At 43.4% G+C, this 15,609-nt stretch overlaps 2 protein-coding genes across 3 annotated transcripts in view; one reads left to right on the top strand and one right to left on the bottom strand.

Annotated features, from left to right (window-relative positions):
* Window positions 1-698: 698 nt before the first annotated feature.
* COX15 (cytochrome c oxidase assembly factor COX15) lies at window positions 699-15,598 on the bottom strand. 2 transcript variants are annotated; one of them, XM_037050764.1, is made up of 10 exons: window positions 15,419-15,598; window positions 13,557-13,586; window positions 12,678-12,868; window positions 11,041-11,163; window positions 10,572-10,758; window positions 8,030-8,197; window positions 5,884-5,965; window positions 3,760-3,914; window positions 2,136-2,249; window positions 699-970 (listed from the first exon to the last, which is right to left on the bottom strand). In XM_037050764.1, the coding sequence occupies exons 1-10, from the start codon at window positions 15,506-15,508 to the stop codon at window positions 839-841; spliced, it is 1,272 nt and encodes a 423-aa protein (XP_036906659.1). In that variant the 5' UTR covers window positions 15,509-15,598; the 3' UTR covers window positions 699-838. The 2 variants fall into 2 exon arrangements, with proteins under 2 accessions (XP_036906659.1, XP_036906660.1); XM_037050765.1 differs by lacking the exon at window positions 13,557-13,586 and having other exon boundaries at window positions 15,419-15,597.
* Window positions 7,291-15,609, top strand: part of CUTC (cutC copper transporter) — a 29,452-nt gene continuing 21,133 nt past the window's right edge. Inside the window, exons 1-2 of the mRNA XM_037050767.1 lie at window positions 7,291-7,301; window positions 7,756-7,758. The gene's annotated coding sequence lies outside the window, so the exon portion shown is untranslated. The remainder of the gene's footprint in view (window positions 7,302-7,755; window positions 7,759-15,609) is intronic.

Genomic DNA, 15,609 nt, shown 5'->3' with positions numbered 1-15,609 from the left:
GCTCCACGCTCAGATCTCATCTACTGCCTTCATCCAGACACTGATTTAAAAGATAAGGTTGAACAGGGCAGAGAGCTCTGTGAAATATCAATAGAGACTGAAATCACACCAATTCATTAGCCGACAATTTGTTCAGATTGTCCATGTCCCCCATTAAGGCCACATTTTTTTTTGTCCGTGAGGAAACCCTTTCAGGAACTGACTTATGCGATCTAATCCATTCACTGAGCTAGCAACGTAACGGCACCATATGGGTTAGAGCTTGACGAAGCCAAGTGGGTTACCAGTGACTACCTCCTTTTCTCTAAGTACCTATCCACCACTCTGCTGCACATAGATAGGAAGCTTTTCAAACTCTACCTCATTTATAAAAGTCAGGACACTAGAAGACAGTCCTATTTCTTGTTGAAGGCTATCTGGTTACTTCCGGGGTGCCAATCTGTCCCTTTGAACCTTCACCTGGCAGAAGTCAAGATCACAACGAATTTCTATGTAGGCAGAATGCAGGACTCGGGAGGCTACGACAGATGATGCCCATGGCCTCCAGGGCTTGCCAACATTCCAAACCTGAGACAGAAACCTACCAGGAAGCAGCAGATATTTCTTCTACACTAAATCCAATTTCCAACGTTAAAAGTAACAGATTTAAAAAGGAACCTTTAGTGTAACTGTACCCAATGACATTCTCGATCCAGTGACTGTTTCAAAAAGAGGCAAAAACATTTTTAATAGTTAACAAATTGGTTAAGTCAAGGTCATCCCTCTTAGCAAAACCCAGGTTCCTCTCACGAGCTTTCAAAAGCACAGTTTCAGTCCTATGCAGCTGCTCCTCTTAGAATTATTTTGGGACTCTTCGGAGTTCGTTCATGAGCCAAAGGGCAACACTGAGCAGAGCCAAGGAGCCGGACTGGTGAGTGGCAGCCAGAGGAGTTGGCACGTACATCAGCAGAGTGCTAATGCCCAGGCCCACCTGTCACAGAGGAAAGAAAGTAGTAAGCAAAGTAGGAACCACAAATTCAGAGCTGAAACGAGCGGGCACCAACAACCAGACACACAAACCTCTATCAGAACATTAAAAATATATTTTTAATTTAACAAGTATACTTACAGTGAAGTACATTCAACTGTTTTTGTAAAAGCAAAAAATAAAAATAAAATTTCCCTTAATTATCTTTTACCCTATCCCAGTTTCCCTCACCAAAGGTACTCACTATTACCAGCTACTACACACTTATACTTTTGTATAAATGTTTTTAGAAAAAGTTTTGTGCTCTAAAAAAATACATTGTTCTGTGTCACTTTTTTTCACTAAATATAGGTCTTGAGATCTTATTATTTTAAATTCTTGTAATATTCCACAGTATAAATTTGCCATAGTTGTTAACTACTTAGATTGTTTCCAATTTTTCACCATCACAGCAATTTTTTAAAGATTTTATTTATTTATTTATTTATTTATTTATTTATTTATTTACTTTAAAGAGATGGAAAGGGAGGGAGAGAAACATTAATGTGTGGTTGCCTCTTGCACACCCCCAACTGAGGACCTGGCTGCAACACAGGCATGTGTTGGGAATCGAACCGGCGACTCTTCGGTTCCTAGGCCGGCGACTCGAACTACTGAGCCACACCAGCCAGGGCATCACAGCAATTCTATAATGAATTTCTTTACAGACATAGCTCTTTGTGCATTAGAATACCTCTAGGGCAGGCACTGGTAACTAAGTCAGTTTGCTGGGCCAAGGACATATACATTTAACATTTAAATACCCTCTGAAAAATGCCCCACAAACTTACGCTCTCACCAAAAATAAAGGAAGGTATCCATTTTCCTATACCTGTGCCGATACCTGGTTATCTTTTTATTTCTTTATTTTTTCCAATCTGACAAGCACAAGGTGGCATGCATTGTTTTGATTCGCTCCTCTGTGATCACAAGTGAGACTAAACAGCTTCTCATATTTATTGGCCATTCATCATTCCTCTTGTGAGAACTGTGATTGGTAACTCTTATTTTCTGGTTATTAATCTTCCGGTGTATTTTAAGTATTGAAAATCTTTTCTTGCAGCCTGTTACCATTCCTTTTTAATCTTGTTTTGGGGACACCCTCAGGCCAAAAAGAAGTGGTTTGTACCTGTGTGTATGCCATGGCCAGCAGAGCCGCTGCTGCCATCTTGGTCCTTCGAGGAAGGGGGACTCTCCGGGACAGGAAGTAGAGCGCGGTAACGGCAGTAACTGAAGCGATCCCCTGCGAGGAGGAGAGTCTCATCAAGCGCCAGGAAGAAGCATTCCGCCCTCCTGATTTCCTCTCCCTGCACACGTTTCTCCTCCAGAACCCGTGAGTTACCACGAGGCATTTCCCTGTCCCGGGCAGAGAACCGCCTGCAGCTCCACCTCTGATGACTGCTCCTCAGTCTCGTTCCTGCTTCTCTTCTGCTTGCCACTTAAATGTCCGCGTTCCCCGGGGTGCCTCCTGAAGTTTCTGTACCTGTCCCTTTATATCACAGTTGTACACACACTCACTGATCTCATCCACCTTCCACTGCGGTGTCCCCCCCGGCATGGCCCTAACATTTCAAATCATTCTTTGCACCCTTTCCCCTCTATTCTAATCCTGTATTGGTAAAACTGGGACACCCCAAGCCCATGAGCATTGTTGTTTTCCTGGGCTGTGAGCAGAGGAGGTGATAGTGTTGCCAGCGAGTGCTAAAAAGATTTAAAGTCTCATTTTCATTCTCGTCCCTTATTGAACGAGGGTCTGGGACTGACCATAAGGTCTCCGTGCCCCTTCTCTGATGTCAAGGAGAGTGTCTTTCTGTCATATTTGCACATCCACTTCACCCCCTTTCCTCCTCAGAACTGTCCATGACAGCAATTTCAACCGGACTTGCTCATTCTAAAATGTGTGGGGGTGGGGGCTGAGCCCACCACCAGGTAACGGGTGCAGCCCCAGCATGGCCTTCAGATGTCTGAGTCCTCCGGGCTTCTGTCTGGATGTCCCCTCACACTCGGCCCACCTCAGCCCGATGAGACCCTCCCTCGTCAAATGCAGCGCTCACTCCAGCAGGCCCGTTCTTGTGGGTCGTGTTTAAGCTCGCCCGAGAAGAAACTTCGGGATCTCCTCCTGTCTTTCCTCACCTTCCTTTCTACAGCCAGTCTCCTACTCCTTACAGCCTCTCAGATTCATCTTAAATCCACTCCCACCTTGAACCCCCTCACTCGCTTGTGTTACTGGGGTGGCAGTGTTGCTCCCCACTGGTCTCCTTGCTGCTGATCTCTCCTTGCTCCAAATTATCATGCCCAGACCACCAGGCCAGTCTTAACACAACCCATGGCAGGCCCTTAATAAACATCAACTTAAATCAATTAAAAAGTAAGTATGATGCTCCTGGCTCCTTGGGGTTGTGGTTTAGCTCCGACAGCCATGTGCTTGGCTACCACTGTCTTCTCTACTCAGCCTTCTACCTGCTAAATGTGTGTGCAGCATTGACAGAGGGTATCCTCTGCTACCTGGTAAAAGCAGATGCAAACTTCTGAGAAGCTGGCAGTATCCTGAAAGCTAGAATTTGGCTGGAGGGTGTATGGGTAAGTGGGGAAAAAACCATGACAACAGAGAGCTGGTACTCAACTTCCTCTAAATAGAGAAAGAAGTCCAGTGCCCACTCTGCCCTCACTGTTGCCATCAGTGCTCCCAACACCCCAACACCTGTGAGAGGCTCCCCGTTACTTAGTAGCCAGTAACCACCAGCCAGACTTACCAGAACCCGGTGATCAAACTGCACCATAGTGGGATTCTCAAAAACGTTCCTCAGGATGGGGGAGAAGGTAAAGAGGTCCTCTGGGATCCAGGATTCTCCCATCTTGGGGAAGGAGTTGTAAACAAGCCCAGCATCCAGTCCTGCTACAAAAGCCCCTGTATGCCAAGGTTAAGTGGCATTTATTAAGATGAGAAAAAGAAGAGGCCAAATACTGGCCTGACAAAGAAAAAGTTCATTGTCCCAGAGTTACATAAAAGGCAGTGCCAGAGAGTAACGAATAGAAATATTTACAGTTGGGGTTCTCAAACAGGGAATATGCATCACAATCACCACAAGAATGTAAATGAAAAACAGCTATTTCCTCACTTGCTCCCACCCCAAGAGTCCGGCGTGCCTCCCCTGGAGAAGTGAAGTGGGAGTTCTGAGAGAAGCAGACTAGTCTGGAGAAACTCCCTTAGTAATTCCTCCACCGAGAACTGCCGATTTATTCTGGAAGAACTACCGATCTGTTCTTCCCCCAGACCCTGCGTAATTTACTCCCTCTCTTCCTCAGGTCTTCACTCGAATGTCACCTTATCAAAGAGCCCTCCCCAGTGATCCTCTGTGGGCCGGTGCTCCCCACCCCACTTCCACCCCTTACTGTGCTTTCCTTTTCTTCCCAGCATTGAATGAACACTATCTGACATGTTCTTTGTATCATTTACCTCTTCCCCAAGTGCTCAAAAAATGTTTGTTGAATGCACAAAAAAATGAAAACCTTATAAACTAAATCCTGGATAAACACATAAACAGGGTATTTACGAATAATTATTACTATAATCAAATTATTATTCTGATTCCATTATTTATGGATGTTTCAGGGAATTCAGGGATGTTTAGATCACATTCCTTATTTTGTAAATGCCATTTATCAAGTCAAAATCCATTTTCTTTCACCATAAAAAGAAAAGAGTGAGGGTTGTGTAGGTCATTGGTTTGATGGTTTTATTTAAAAACAACTTTAGTTGATTCTGGAGAGAGGGGAAGGAAGGAAGAGGGGGAGAAACTTGATGTGAGAGAGAAGCATCGATTGGTTGCCTCTAGCACACCCCCCAACTGGGGACTGAACCTACAACCGGGACAATGTCCCCTGACCAGCAATCAAACCTGCAACCTTTCGGTTTGTGGGATGATGCCCAACCAACTGAGCCTCACCAGCCAGGGCTGATGGTTATATTTTAAAGCAGTGCTGTCTAGCCCTGACCAGTGTTGGCTGGGCGTCATTCTGCAAAGTGAGGGTCACTAGTTTGATTCCCAGTCAGGGCACATGCCTGGGTTGCATGTTTCATCCCAGGTTGGGGCACGTATGAGAGGTAATTGATCAAATAAATAATTAAAGCAGTTCTGCTTGAGAAGTTTCTGGGATGATAAAAATGTTCTGTATCTGCCATTCAGTACAATAGGTGGCTACTGAGCCCTTTAAATGTGGCTAGCATGACCGAGGAACTAAATTTTAAATTTTATTTAATTTTAAATAATTTAAGTTTAAATAAATCACATGTGACTAGTGATTATTATACTAGATAGCAGAGTTTTAGAATAAGAGAGGTAGAGGTATGATTTAAAGAATGAGAAAGATCTGTGTTGGTGTCTTTGTCCCAAAGAACTCCCCACATTGGACCATTTTGAGGGAAGGCCTTTGGTCTGACCCATCTTGGTATAGGTAGTAACAACAATAATGCCCACATGATAATTACAGCTAACACTTACTCAGCTTTTGCTACACGCCAAGCACTACTGTAAGCACTTCATATATTCTACTCATACTATTATCATCATCCCTGCTTTACAGAAGAGGTCACTGAGGCCCAAAGAGGTACCCTAGCATGTCCAAGGTCACAGAGTTCACAGGTGGTAAATCTGGGATTTGAGCCTAGACAGTTTGGATCCAGGTAGATGCTCAATATTTTTGTTCAACTGACTGGAAAGCAGGATTGGAAGGGAGGAAGGAACGGTAAAGATGATGGGTATGAGAGAGGCAGGTGTGAAAGGGAAATAGGAAGGTACAGGAAGAAAGGGAAAAGCATTAGGTAAGAGGTCTTACCTGAGAGTGAAATAAAAACAGCCCATCTTACGGAGTCCTACCTGAGAGAGCTGTAAGGAACACTAGGCCTGCTGTTCCATGAGCAAATCGTCTCAACCACAGGAGTTGGCGGGTTTCAGGCAACTAAATAAGACAATCACTCAGGTTAACTGTACTTCAGAAGCTACAAGAAGCAGAGAAGATCTCCAAGGCTAAATCTAAGACCCAGTTTGAAGTCAGATCTTGTCCGACCCCAAAGCTAGGTTAGGTACTCCCAGCAATATTCTGTTCTGACGAACGCATCACAGTTTATTAAATCTATACAGTTACTGCTGTCTCCGCTGCTATTCTGTAAGCACTGTGCAGGCAGGAACTGCCATCTGTCAGTGGTACCAGCCCAGGGCTTGGCGTTTGCCGTGTCCAGGGGAAAATGCTTCAGCATGGTTGAAATGGTGTGGCCCAAGATACAGGACTGGATTTCCATCTCGTGTGAGACATTTAGTGCTTAACAAAGAGAGTCAGGATCGAAACTGCATAAAATGCCTAACGTGGAGATTCTAGTGTTTTCGGTAAAATCAATATTTGTTTTTATTTTTACTATAGCCCACTTCTGATACTGATCAATGAATCAACAAATATTTATTAAGGACTTTATGAACAGATAACGGTAAAGATGCAAAAATGCTTTGCAATCTCGCACGTGAAGAACTGGGTGCCGTCACTCAGAGTCGGCCGCGCGCCGTGTCAGCGCTGCGGAGCAGAACTCTGTGCTGCCCAGGGAGTGGGCAGTGGGGCCTCACAGCAGGGCGAGGGCGACTGAAAACTAAGGAGGAAGTTAACTTCACTTACAGCTGAAGTAAATGACAAGTTTTTATGTTAATTTTGTTTAGTATTAATTAATTAAAATTTAAATAGAAACATGGAGCTAGTGAGCTACTGCGTTGGACAGCACAGTCCACTACATTTAACGATATCTCAAACCTTTTCTGTAGTTAGTGGAACAGAAACACATTTTGAAAAGACAAAAACAATGAATTGATAAGTAAAACTCATTGCTAACCTCTAAGAGTACCATTCCAGTGGAGAGGGAATGTGTGTGCATGTGTGTGGGGTGGGTGGGGAAGTCAGATGACAAGAAGTGAAGAGGAGGAATGATGTGTCAGGATGAACACCTATAGATACAGGCAATTCATTTCAGAATCTCGGCTTTGAAAGTCAGGAGAACTATTCAGACACGGACTTGTCTACCACACTAACATTTCAACTCCATCTGGCTTCCCTGTGGGGCGACTGTCAACATCTGTCCTTACTGGCATCCAGGCCACTGGCTCCAAGTACCTATTGGATGATTCTACTTAAAAGTCCTATTATCAGCCCTGGCTGGTGTAGCTCAGTGGATTGAGTGCTGGCCTGTGAACCAGAAGGTTGTCGGTTCAGTTCCCAGTCAGGGCATGTGCCTGGGTTGTGGGCCAGGTCCCCAGTAGGAGGCATGCAGGAGGCAACCACACACTGATGTTTCTCTCTCCCTCCCTTCCCCTCTCTAAAATAAATAAATAAAATCTTTTTTTAAAAAAGCTTTATTATCATATCAAATACCACTCCATGAACAGGTTATTCAGGCCTACCATGACTTCAATATCTAAAATATTATTAAGGAAAAAACTTTAATCAGCCTACTGAGAAAATATTTTCAGGCAAGATCACTCAGGTTTACTGTATTGCTCGACTCGATGAATGGGAGGTCCCCATCTGCAGAACCAACCAACCAGCATGGCTCCTGTGCACCACCGCAGGGCCAGAAACCACTCTCGTTCGGCCTTCCTCACTCGCCATCCACCATCCCTCTGGGGGTCAGAACTAGAGTTGGGATACCTCTTGTTGTTTGTACACTTTCCTACTTCTTCTAAAATTCATTTTTTCACCGTTCCCAACAGGCAGTGCTGACAAAATACTTGGCTCCTATACTATTTCTCCTTTGAATGAATTGTTCCAGCTCAAAAGAGTCACTGCACATTTTACTCTGCAGTCCCAAAGCTGAAGTTCAATGTTCTTCTAAACTTTGGTTAGATCTAGTTTCTGGTAAATTGGCAGGTGTCACTAAGGGAATGTGTGCATTCTGACCTAACTTCCTATTACAACCAGAATTCCTGTTTCTCTGGCCTTGTCAGCCTCTGTGCAGATGTGGTAAGAACACAGACTGGTTTTTACCTTGTGCTGAGGAAGCAGCAGTGAGAGCGAGGTCCACAAGCTGGCGCAGTAAAGAACAAGGGCTGATCCCAGGTGGGCAGCGAGGCGGTACTGACTGACCCGTGGGATGTCATGAGAATCTGGTTTTTCTTCTAACCCACTTTTCACCATATACCATCCCAACAGACCCTAGAACCAAAAAGATAAGAGTCAAATAAAACAAGGTTGAAACTGTCTGCTGAACTTTATTCTCTGAGAAAGTGAGTTATCAATTATCAGACATACTCTCTACCTGACCCCTCCTTCCCATAGCCTCTGATATCCTCAGTATCCCAGAATCACGGCCTATCCACATTTCCACATACAGCACCATAAACATTTAACCACTGATCAGATTAATATTTATTGAAATGAGTCAAATAAAGTATACAAAAGTTTATCTGTGGGCAAAACCTTACCTATTCTTGATCTGATTTAACATTATGTAAACCAGTGAAATAAAAGAGAGCTGTTTCTATAAAAACCAGACTGAATGTTTTTGAAAGGTTGAGAAAGCTTAAAAACAGCCACTGCCAACTCCGATGGAAACAGAAAATAATGAAAGTTTTATGGGGGAAAGTCATTAAAATCTGTAAGGCTCTGCAATCAGATTGCTTTCCAAGTATCTAAGTTCTCACCCCTTTTTAAGGAAAATGTGAAACAAAATGATAGTTTATGGGGGTGCAAGAGATCTGAGGTTGAGCTACAATCAGAGGACTAAAGAACAGGCCTTGGCTCTTCATTAAAAAAAAGATAATAACAGTACATGTTTAAAAGTTTAAGGTGTATTAGGATTCTATGAATCCCCGCTTTTACCAACTTTTTCAAGTAACCCAAACAAACGTGAGTTCCAATCATATCAGATGAGCTATGGACCTTTCGTCCCCCACCCTGCCAATCCAATCCAAGCCTATTCTGTCAAAAGGAGGGATTTTTCCCACCTGCTCCTTTTTATTTTTTAATCCTCACCCGAGGACAGTTGTTTCACTGCTTTGAGAGAGAGAGAGAGAGAGAGGAAAACATCAATGTAAGAGAGAAGCATGGATTTGCTGCCTCCCAGATCAAACCCGCCACATAGGTATGTGCCCTGACCGGGAATCAAACCCACAACCTTTCGGGTAAGGGATGACTCTCCAAGCAACTGAGCCACACTGGCCAGGGTTTAAATTTTTTTTTTTAAATTTATTTACTGATTTTGGAGAGACAGAGGAAGGGAGAAGTAGGGAGGGGGAAGAGAGAGAAAGAGAGACTTCAATTTGTTATTCCACTTATTTATGCATTCATTGGTTGCTTTTTGTGCCCTGACTGGGAACTGAACCCACAACCTTCGCATATGAGGACAATTCCCCAACCAGCTGAGCTACCTTGGCTAGGGCTCTACCTCTTCTAAATATATACTTTTCAAAAAACTTTTCTGGGCGTTTTTCCCTTCATGACTGTCCTGGAAGTTCTAACCATCTTGACTTCATCTGCACAGGCCACTGGAAGATGAAGGAGTACACAGTGCGATCTGCCAGCCCCGACTTTCTTCCTTCCATACCCTATCTGCCATCTTTAATTTTCTGCCTCCCTGGTGGTCTGTCTTTAATGGGATTTTATTTTCCATTCTAAAACAAACTTTCATTTTATTTTACCCCCGCCTCCAATTTCTATCAGACTTTTATTAATGTCTCATTCCTTATTATCTGTTTCTATTGCATCTATTACATCTCTTTCATCTCCCCTCTTAATTCCTTCTATTTGGTTCATAGTCCCCCCACTTATAGGTTAAATTTACCACCTCACTTCCTCCTGATTGAATTTTGATATTTCTTTGATGCTCTGATTCTCTTCCCTTAGGGTTTGTACACTTTGACCCAAATACTCACATTCTCCTCTAATATTCCTTTTCTTGGCTCTCAGCCTTACCTAACTCCTTAACTGTGAGAGTCATTCGATGCTCTTCTCCTTTATAGGAGTTCAACTTATGTGATTTGAACCACCATTTACACAGTACTTGAATATCTCTCAGCTATATCTATATTTTAAGATCCTTCATCCCAGAAACTATTTCTCTCTTTTGGAATTTTCCCATTTGCTTCTGTAACCATTCTACCATAGGGATCCCAGGTCCACACAGAGCAGTCAAGTTAGAAAAAGGAAGGACATGAGAACCTAGGAGGACATCCATGGTGGGGGGAAAACTCTTAATTCTTGTGACACAAAAGTGTATTTACTGAATGCTTACTGATTCCAGGCACTAACCTAAGTACTTTACATGCACAATCTCACGTAATATTCATGCAAGCTAAGCAGTAGGCACTATTATTATCTATGTTTACAGGTAAGGAAAGCAGAGTCTACTCTGCTAGAGTAGGTTAGAACTTGCCCTACTGAGTGGTAGGGCTGGGCCTTGAAGCCAGGCACATGACACTAAAATCCACATTCTCCCCTACTCTGTTATAAAACTAGTTTCTTAAAAACAGTACAGTACCAAGAAACTCTGGGGAGCATGTCTGGTTTCCCATACTTGAATAAATCTCACCTGGAAGCACACTAACCCACAGAGGGCAAGAACACGTCCTTTCATGCCTCGGCTGAGCCAGCCCTTTCTCCAAAAGTAAGCAGCAGGCAGGATGTATGCGAGGCCTACAAGGCGACCCCACATTCGGTGTGAGTACTCCATGTACCAGATGAACTTGAATTCTGCCAATGTCATATCATGATTCAATCTGGGTAAAAAGTCAAAAAATAAGAAAGGAAAAACCCACTTGATTTTTATTTTTCAATGGAATGCAGGGACATGCTGAGTCCTGAAGCTTGACAGGTCTTCCCTCTTCCTTATCAGTGACCTTAGGATCGCCTTGGATTGGAGGTTTAGAGTAGGAAGCTCACTAAAGATAATTGAGCCAAATATCAAGAAATGATGGAACCTAGTCATTCTGACATGTTTAAATAAGCAAAAGACTAAGTGGACCTTGTGGGATGTTGGCCTGATTTTCTATAATACTTACATTTTAAATTCTGGAAATTGCTGATATTTTTGGAATTCTGCTTCCCACTCCTCCTGGCTTGTCGGTGGCTTCATCTCCTTTATTAAATGCCAATCTACCATTGAGAGGCCAGACTCTGTCAGCCTAAGGGAAGGAAAGAAATTTGAGTGAGAGAGGGAGTGTGTGTGTGTGTGCACACAATGCTGGATTACTCACAAATGGTTTACAGCAACAAGTGGTTCTAAACATCGCACCTCTAAAGGCAAACACACCATTTCAATGTTTCCTCCCTGACCTGTTCCTCTTCTCTCACTGCTTAGAATTTTGACAGAAACAGCAAAATCAACCCTTAGACCGAAGAAGTTTACCCTAAATGCATACACAACATTATACAAGGAAATGATATTTGATATAGGTATAAAACGTTTTAGGTTCTTGAATGAATTTAAAGACAGTAAAACTCAAATTTGTCAGTTTCCCATAACAGCCTATGGACATACAGTATTTTGAAATAAGGGCACAGGAAATGTGGAGAGAATCTGAGAATACGTACTTTATTAAAACTGAAAGTGTTTTCACAAAAACGAGTTAGGATTCCTACAGTAAAAGGTTTATTTTTGGCCTGAGGCAGGAAATGTATAAGAGCCTGGAATATCTTACCATCCAAAAAGCAAGGAATCAAAGGTTTCTAGGGTCCTGTCCAGAACAACTCTGGAGCCGATTTAAGGTTTCCACTGACTGAAGATGGGACAATTTGAGCAAAACACCAAGTATGATGGACTGATACACACCAAGTATGTTTAAACCCATGAGCGCATAATAATACTGAAAAATTCAGGCACTTTACTGGTTACCTTTGGGGGATGCTTGGGAACCAATTTATTATTTTGAGAATTGGTAAATAAAGGGAAAGAATCAAGTAGTTACCCTGCCTTTCCTGTATACACTGTACCTTAGGGTAACCTAATTATCGATGAGGAAGCCCTTCTCTTTAGAGCTGAGCTAACAGAATGTTACAAACTTGCAACTCTAATGAAACAATGTAGGCAATGATCATGAGTGGTGGTTGACATCTGTAACAGACATCAGATACCTATAAATGTTACAGTCACGTGTGAAGTATTTTGGCGTCCTCCCCACCGCCCCAACTGGAATCTGATCAAGCAGTAACCAGTTTACAGGAAATCCAGGGCCCAGCGGCACTTGTTCATCACCACAGAATGCAATCGGGAAAAGCCAGGCTGGGAAACTGCAGGACGAACGATCTGGGTTTCTTCAACAAAACCCCCCTGCAAACATGGGGGTGGGAGGAGGTTTAAGAGACCTGAGAGGCGTATGAACTGTGATATATGGAACTTATCTGGGTTTACTTCAAAGTAACTATACAACAAATGTTGAGACAAATTTGAACTCTGGGTGTAGGGGAATATATGCAAAGTGTGTACAGCTAGCAAAGATCTAAACCAGTATTTGTGAAGGGCTCCTACTAAAAAAGCCGGAAACTGTTCTACGTCAGGCAAACCATCAGGCATGTTCCCTCTTTGGGCCTCAGTTTCTGTGTCTGAGGGAGCCAGACTACATGATTCCTGGGGCCCCTTCCCCCCTTGGTCATCCTGTGCCCCTACTGATGACCCAAACACTATGAGCAAATTACTCACCTAGTTACTCCACCGAGAATAACTGCTCCAGCCACTGTTCCGCTGCAGACCAGGAGCCATCGGCCCACCACCCGCTCAGCAGCCTTTGAGGGAAGGGACACTGTACCCCTTCCAGACTGTAAAGCTACTTCAGAAATGGTGCTGTACTGTCCTGGCCTCAAGGGGCGCCTGATCCCACAGCTGCAACCACACTAAGGACCAAGACAGATAAATTACAGCTGAAGAAAGAGGATAAGACGTCACTCCGCTGCTACTCACACTGTCCCTCTGGAGTCTGAGTGCCCTGTATGGCAACATCTCCTGCCCCAGCAAATCTCTTCATTGGATCACTGCATCTACCTTCCAACTAGTTTTCCTGCCCCTAGTCTTGGCCTCATCCCAATCCATTCCCACACGACAAGAACCTTCTGGTCTCTGCCTACTTCCCCAGACTTAACTCCATACCTACATATGGGTCCTTTTCTTCTTCTGTGGGTTTCAACCAAGATTTCTGTCTGGTTGGGACACTAGCTGTCCTCTGATGGAAAACAGGCATACCTCGTTTTATTGTGCTTCAATTATTATGCTTTGCAGATACTGCATGTTTGTTTGTTTTTTTAAATTGAAGGTTTATGGCAACCCTGCACTGAGCACATTGAAAACCTCCTGGAGAGGATTCACTTTTCTTTTCTTTTTTTAAAAGATTTTATGTATTTATCTTTAGAGGGGAAGGGAAGGAGAGAGGGAGAGAGATATCAACGTATGGTTGCCTCTTGTGCGTCCCCTGCTGGGAACTGGCCTGCAACCCAGGCATGTGCTCCAACTGGAAATTGAACCTCGATCCTTTGGTTCGCAGGCCCGCACTCAATCCACTGAGCCACACCAGCCAGTAGGATTCACCTTTCTAGATGCCATCAACATTCCCGATTCCTGGAAAGAGGTGAAGATATCAACATTAAACCGGAATTTGGAAGAAGCTGACTCCAACCTACATGGATGACATGGAGGGACTTAAGCCTTTAGTGAAAGAAAGAACTACGGGCGGGCAATATGAGAATATGACTAAGTTGCCATAACCTCATGATAAAACTTTAACAGAGGAGGAATTGCTTCTCATGGATGAGTAAAGAAAGTGGTTTCTTGAGATGGAATCTGCTGCTGAAGATACTGTGAAGAGTATAACAAAGTCTGGCTGATGTAGCTCAGTAGATTGAGCACAGGCCTACGAACCGAAGAGTTACTGGTTCAATTCCCAGTCAGGGCACATGCCTGGGTTGCGGGTCAGATCCTCAGTAAGAGGCACCCAAGAGGTAACCACACACTGATGTTTCTCTCCCTATCTTTCCCCTTACCTTCCCTTCTCTCTAAAAATAAATAAATAAGTAAAATCTTTTTTTAAAAAGGATTGTAGCAAAGGATTTAGAATATTATGCAAACTTTGTTGGAAAAGCAGCGGCAGGGTTTTGGTGGACTGACTCCAATTTTGAAAGAAGTCCTGCTTGTGAGCAAAATGCTATCAAACAGCATGCTACAGAGAAATCATTCTCATGAAAGAAAGTTAATCAATGGAGTGAATTTCATTGTTATCTCATTTTAAATGATTGTTGTAGCCATCCCAACCTCCAGTAACCACCACCCTGATCAGTCAGCAGCCATCAATAAATACCAAGGCAAAACTCTCCATCAACAAAAAGATTATGACTCACTGAAGGCTCAGATGATGGTCACCGTTATTTTTAAGCAATAAAGTATTTTTAAATTAAGGTATGTGCATTGTGTTTTTAGACATAATGCTGTTGCACACTTAATTCATGCAACTTGCCTTTTTGCAATACTCGCTTTATTGAAGCACTCTGGAACCTGACCTACGGCTATCTTCAAGGTATGCCTGTAGTACCTACTTGCAGACCTCGGCTTAGATGTCACCTCTTCTGGGAATTGTTCCCAGACTATTCTAGGTGTGCAACAGGTCACTTTCAGTATACTTTACCTCCCTTAACAATCCTTATATATTTCTGGTTCCTCTCTATCTCCGGCTCAACTATGAGCTGTGGGACAAGGGTGTCTGGTCAGCCCGGTTCTTTCCCTCCTGCTTCCTTTGTTATGTAGTTCCCTTACATAACAACAGCTTAACAAAGATTTAATAAATGAATTATAAATAAACAAACTGTGGCTTCCTCCAGGGCAGTAACCTTTTGGTGCTTACCTTTCGCTTCCCAGTTACTAACAGATAATAATCATTCAATATGGATATTCACTGAGTGGATATACGCCCTCTTCTCTATCCCTAAAATTCAGAAGACCCGTTTTGGTTTCCTGCTTCTAATTAAGTAATTTTAAACAACTTAAGCTCATTTTCCTTCTTTGTAGAAGGGGGTTATAATAACTAATCTGACTACCTGGGGACTTCTGGCGAAAAATAAATATTTGGGTAAAATTTACTGAGCTCTTACTTTGTGCTAAGTGCATGATGTATATTACATTTAATCCTTCCAGCCAGCTTATGAACTAAGTATTGCAGTTATCCCCATATTTACAGATGGGGAAATTGAGGCACAGAAAGGTTAGCTAACTTGGTTAACACCACACAGCTAGTAACTGACAGATCCAGGTCAGGAGTCAGAAGCTCTGGAAACAGGGAATGCGTTTTGAACTCTAAGGAGCTACGGAATCGTGAAAGTGGGTTATCTATCTATCAGCTTTCTCCAGGCTCTTTCCCCCACGCCCGCTTCCGCGACACAGAGTCCGCTGCGGTGCGGTACCTGCGTTCTAGGCGCCGCCCTCGGAACCAGGGGTCGGAGGCATGGGCTCCCCATCAAGGCTTTCAAGGGCGGCAACACTAATCGCTGCATATTGAGCACAGCGAACAGCCGCCAACTCCAAGCCCCAGCAACCCTTACAAGCTCCTTTTCTTGCGGCAGAAAGAAACACTTCCGAGTCACAGGGCAAGCCC

The sequence above is a fragment of the Sturnira hondurensis genome, unplaced genomic scaffold (genome assembly GCF_014824575.4).
Source record: "Sturnira hondurensis isolate 20B ecotype Veracruz unplaced genomic scaffold, ASM1482457v3 Scaffold0006849, whole genome shotgun sequence".
NCBI classification, from domain to species: domain Eukaryota; kingdom Metazoa; phylum Chordata; class Mammalia; order Chiroptera; family Phyllostomidae; genus Sturnira; species Sturnira hondurensis.
The sequence above is the reverse complement of the archived record's forward strand: the minus strand, read 5'-3'. Positions and strand labels throughout refer to the sequence as shown.

Excerpts from the sequence above, each read along its gene's own strand:
- COX15 (XM_037050764.1), bottom strand. The coding sequence starts at position 15,508 with ATGCAGCGATTAGTGTTGCCGCCCTTGAAAGCCTTGATGGGGAGCCCA. Across the intron at positions 13,587-15,418 it reads GGGCGGCGCCTAGAACGCAG|GAATCGGGAATGTTGATGGC; the intron begins GTACCGCACCGC and ends ACCTCTTTCCAG. Across the intron at positions 11,164-12,677 it reads ATTCTCGGTGGAGTAACTAG|GCTGACAGAGTCTGGCCTCT; the intron begins GTGAGTAATTTG and ends TCCTTCCCTTAG.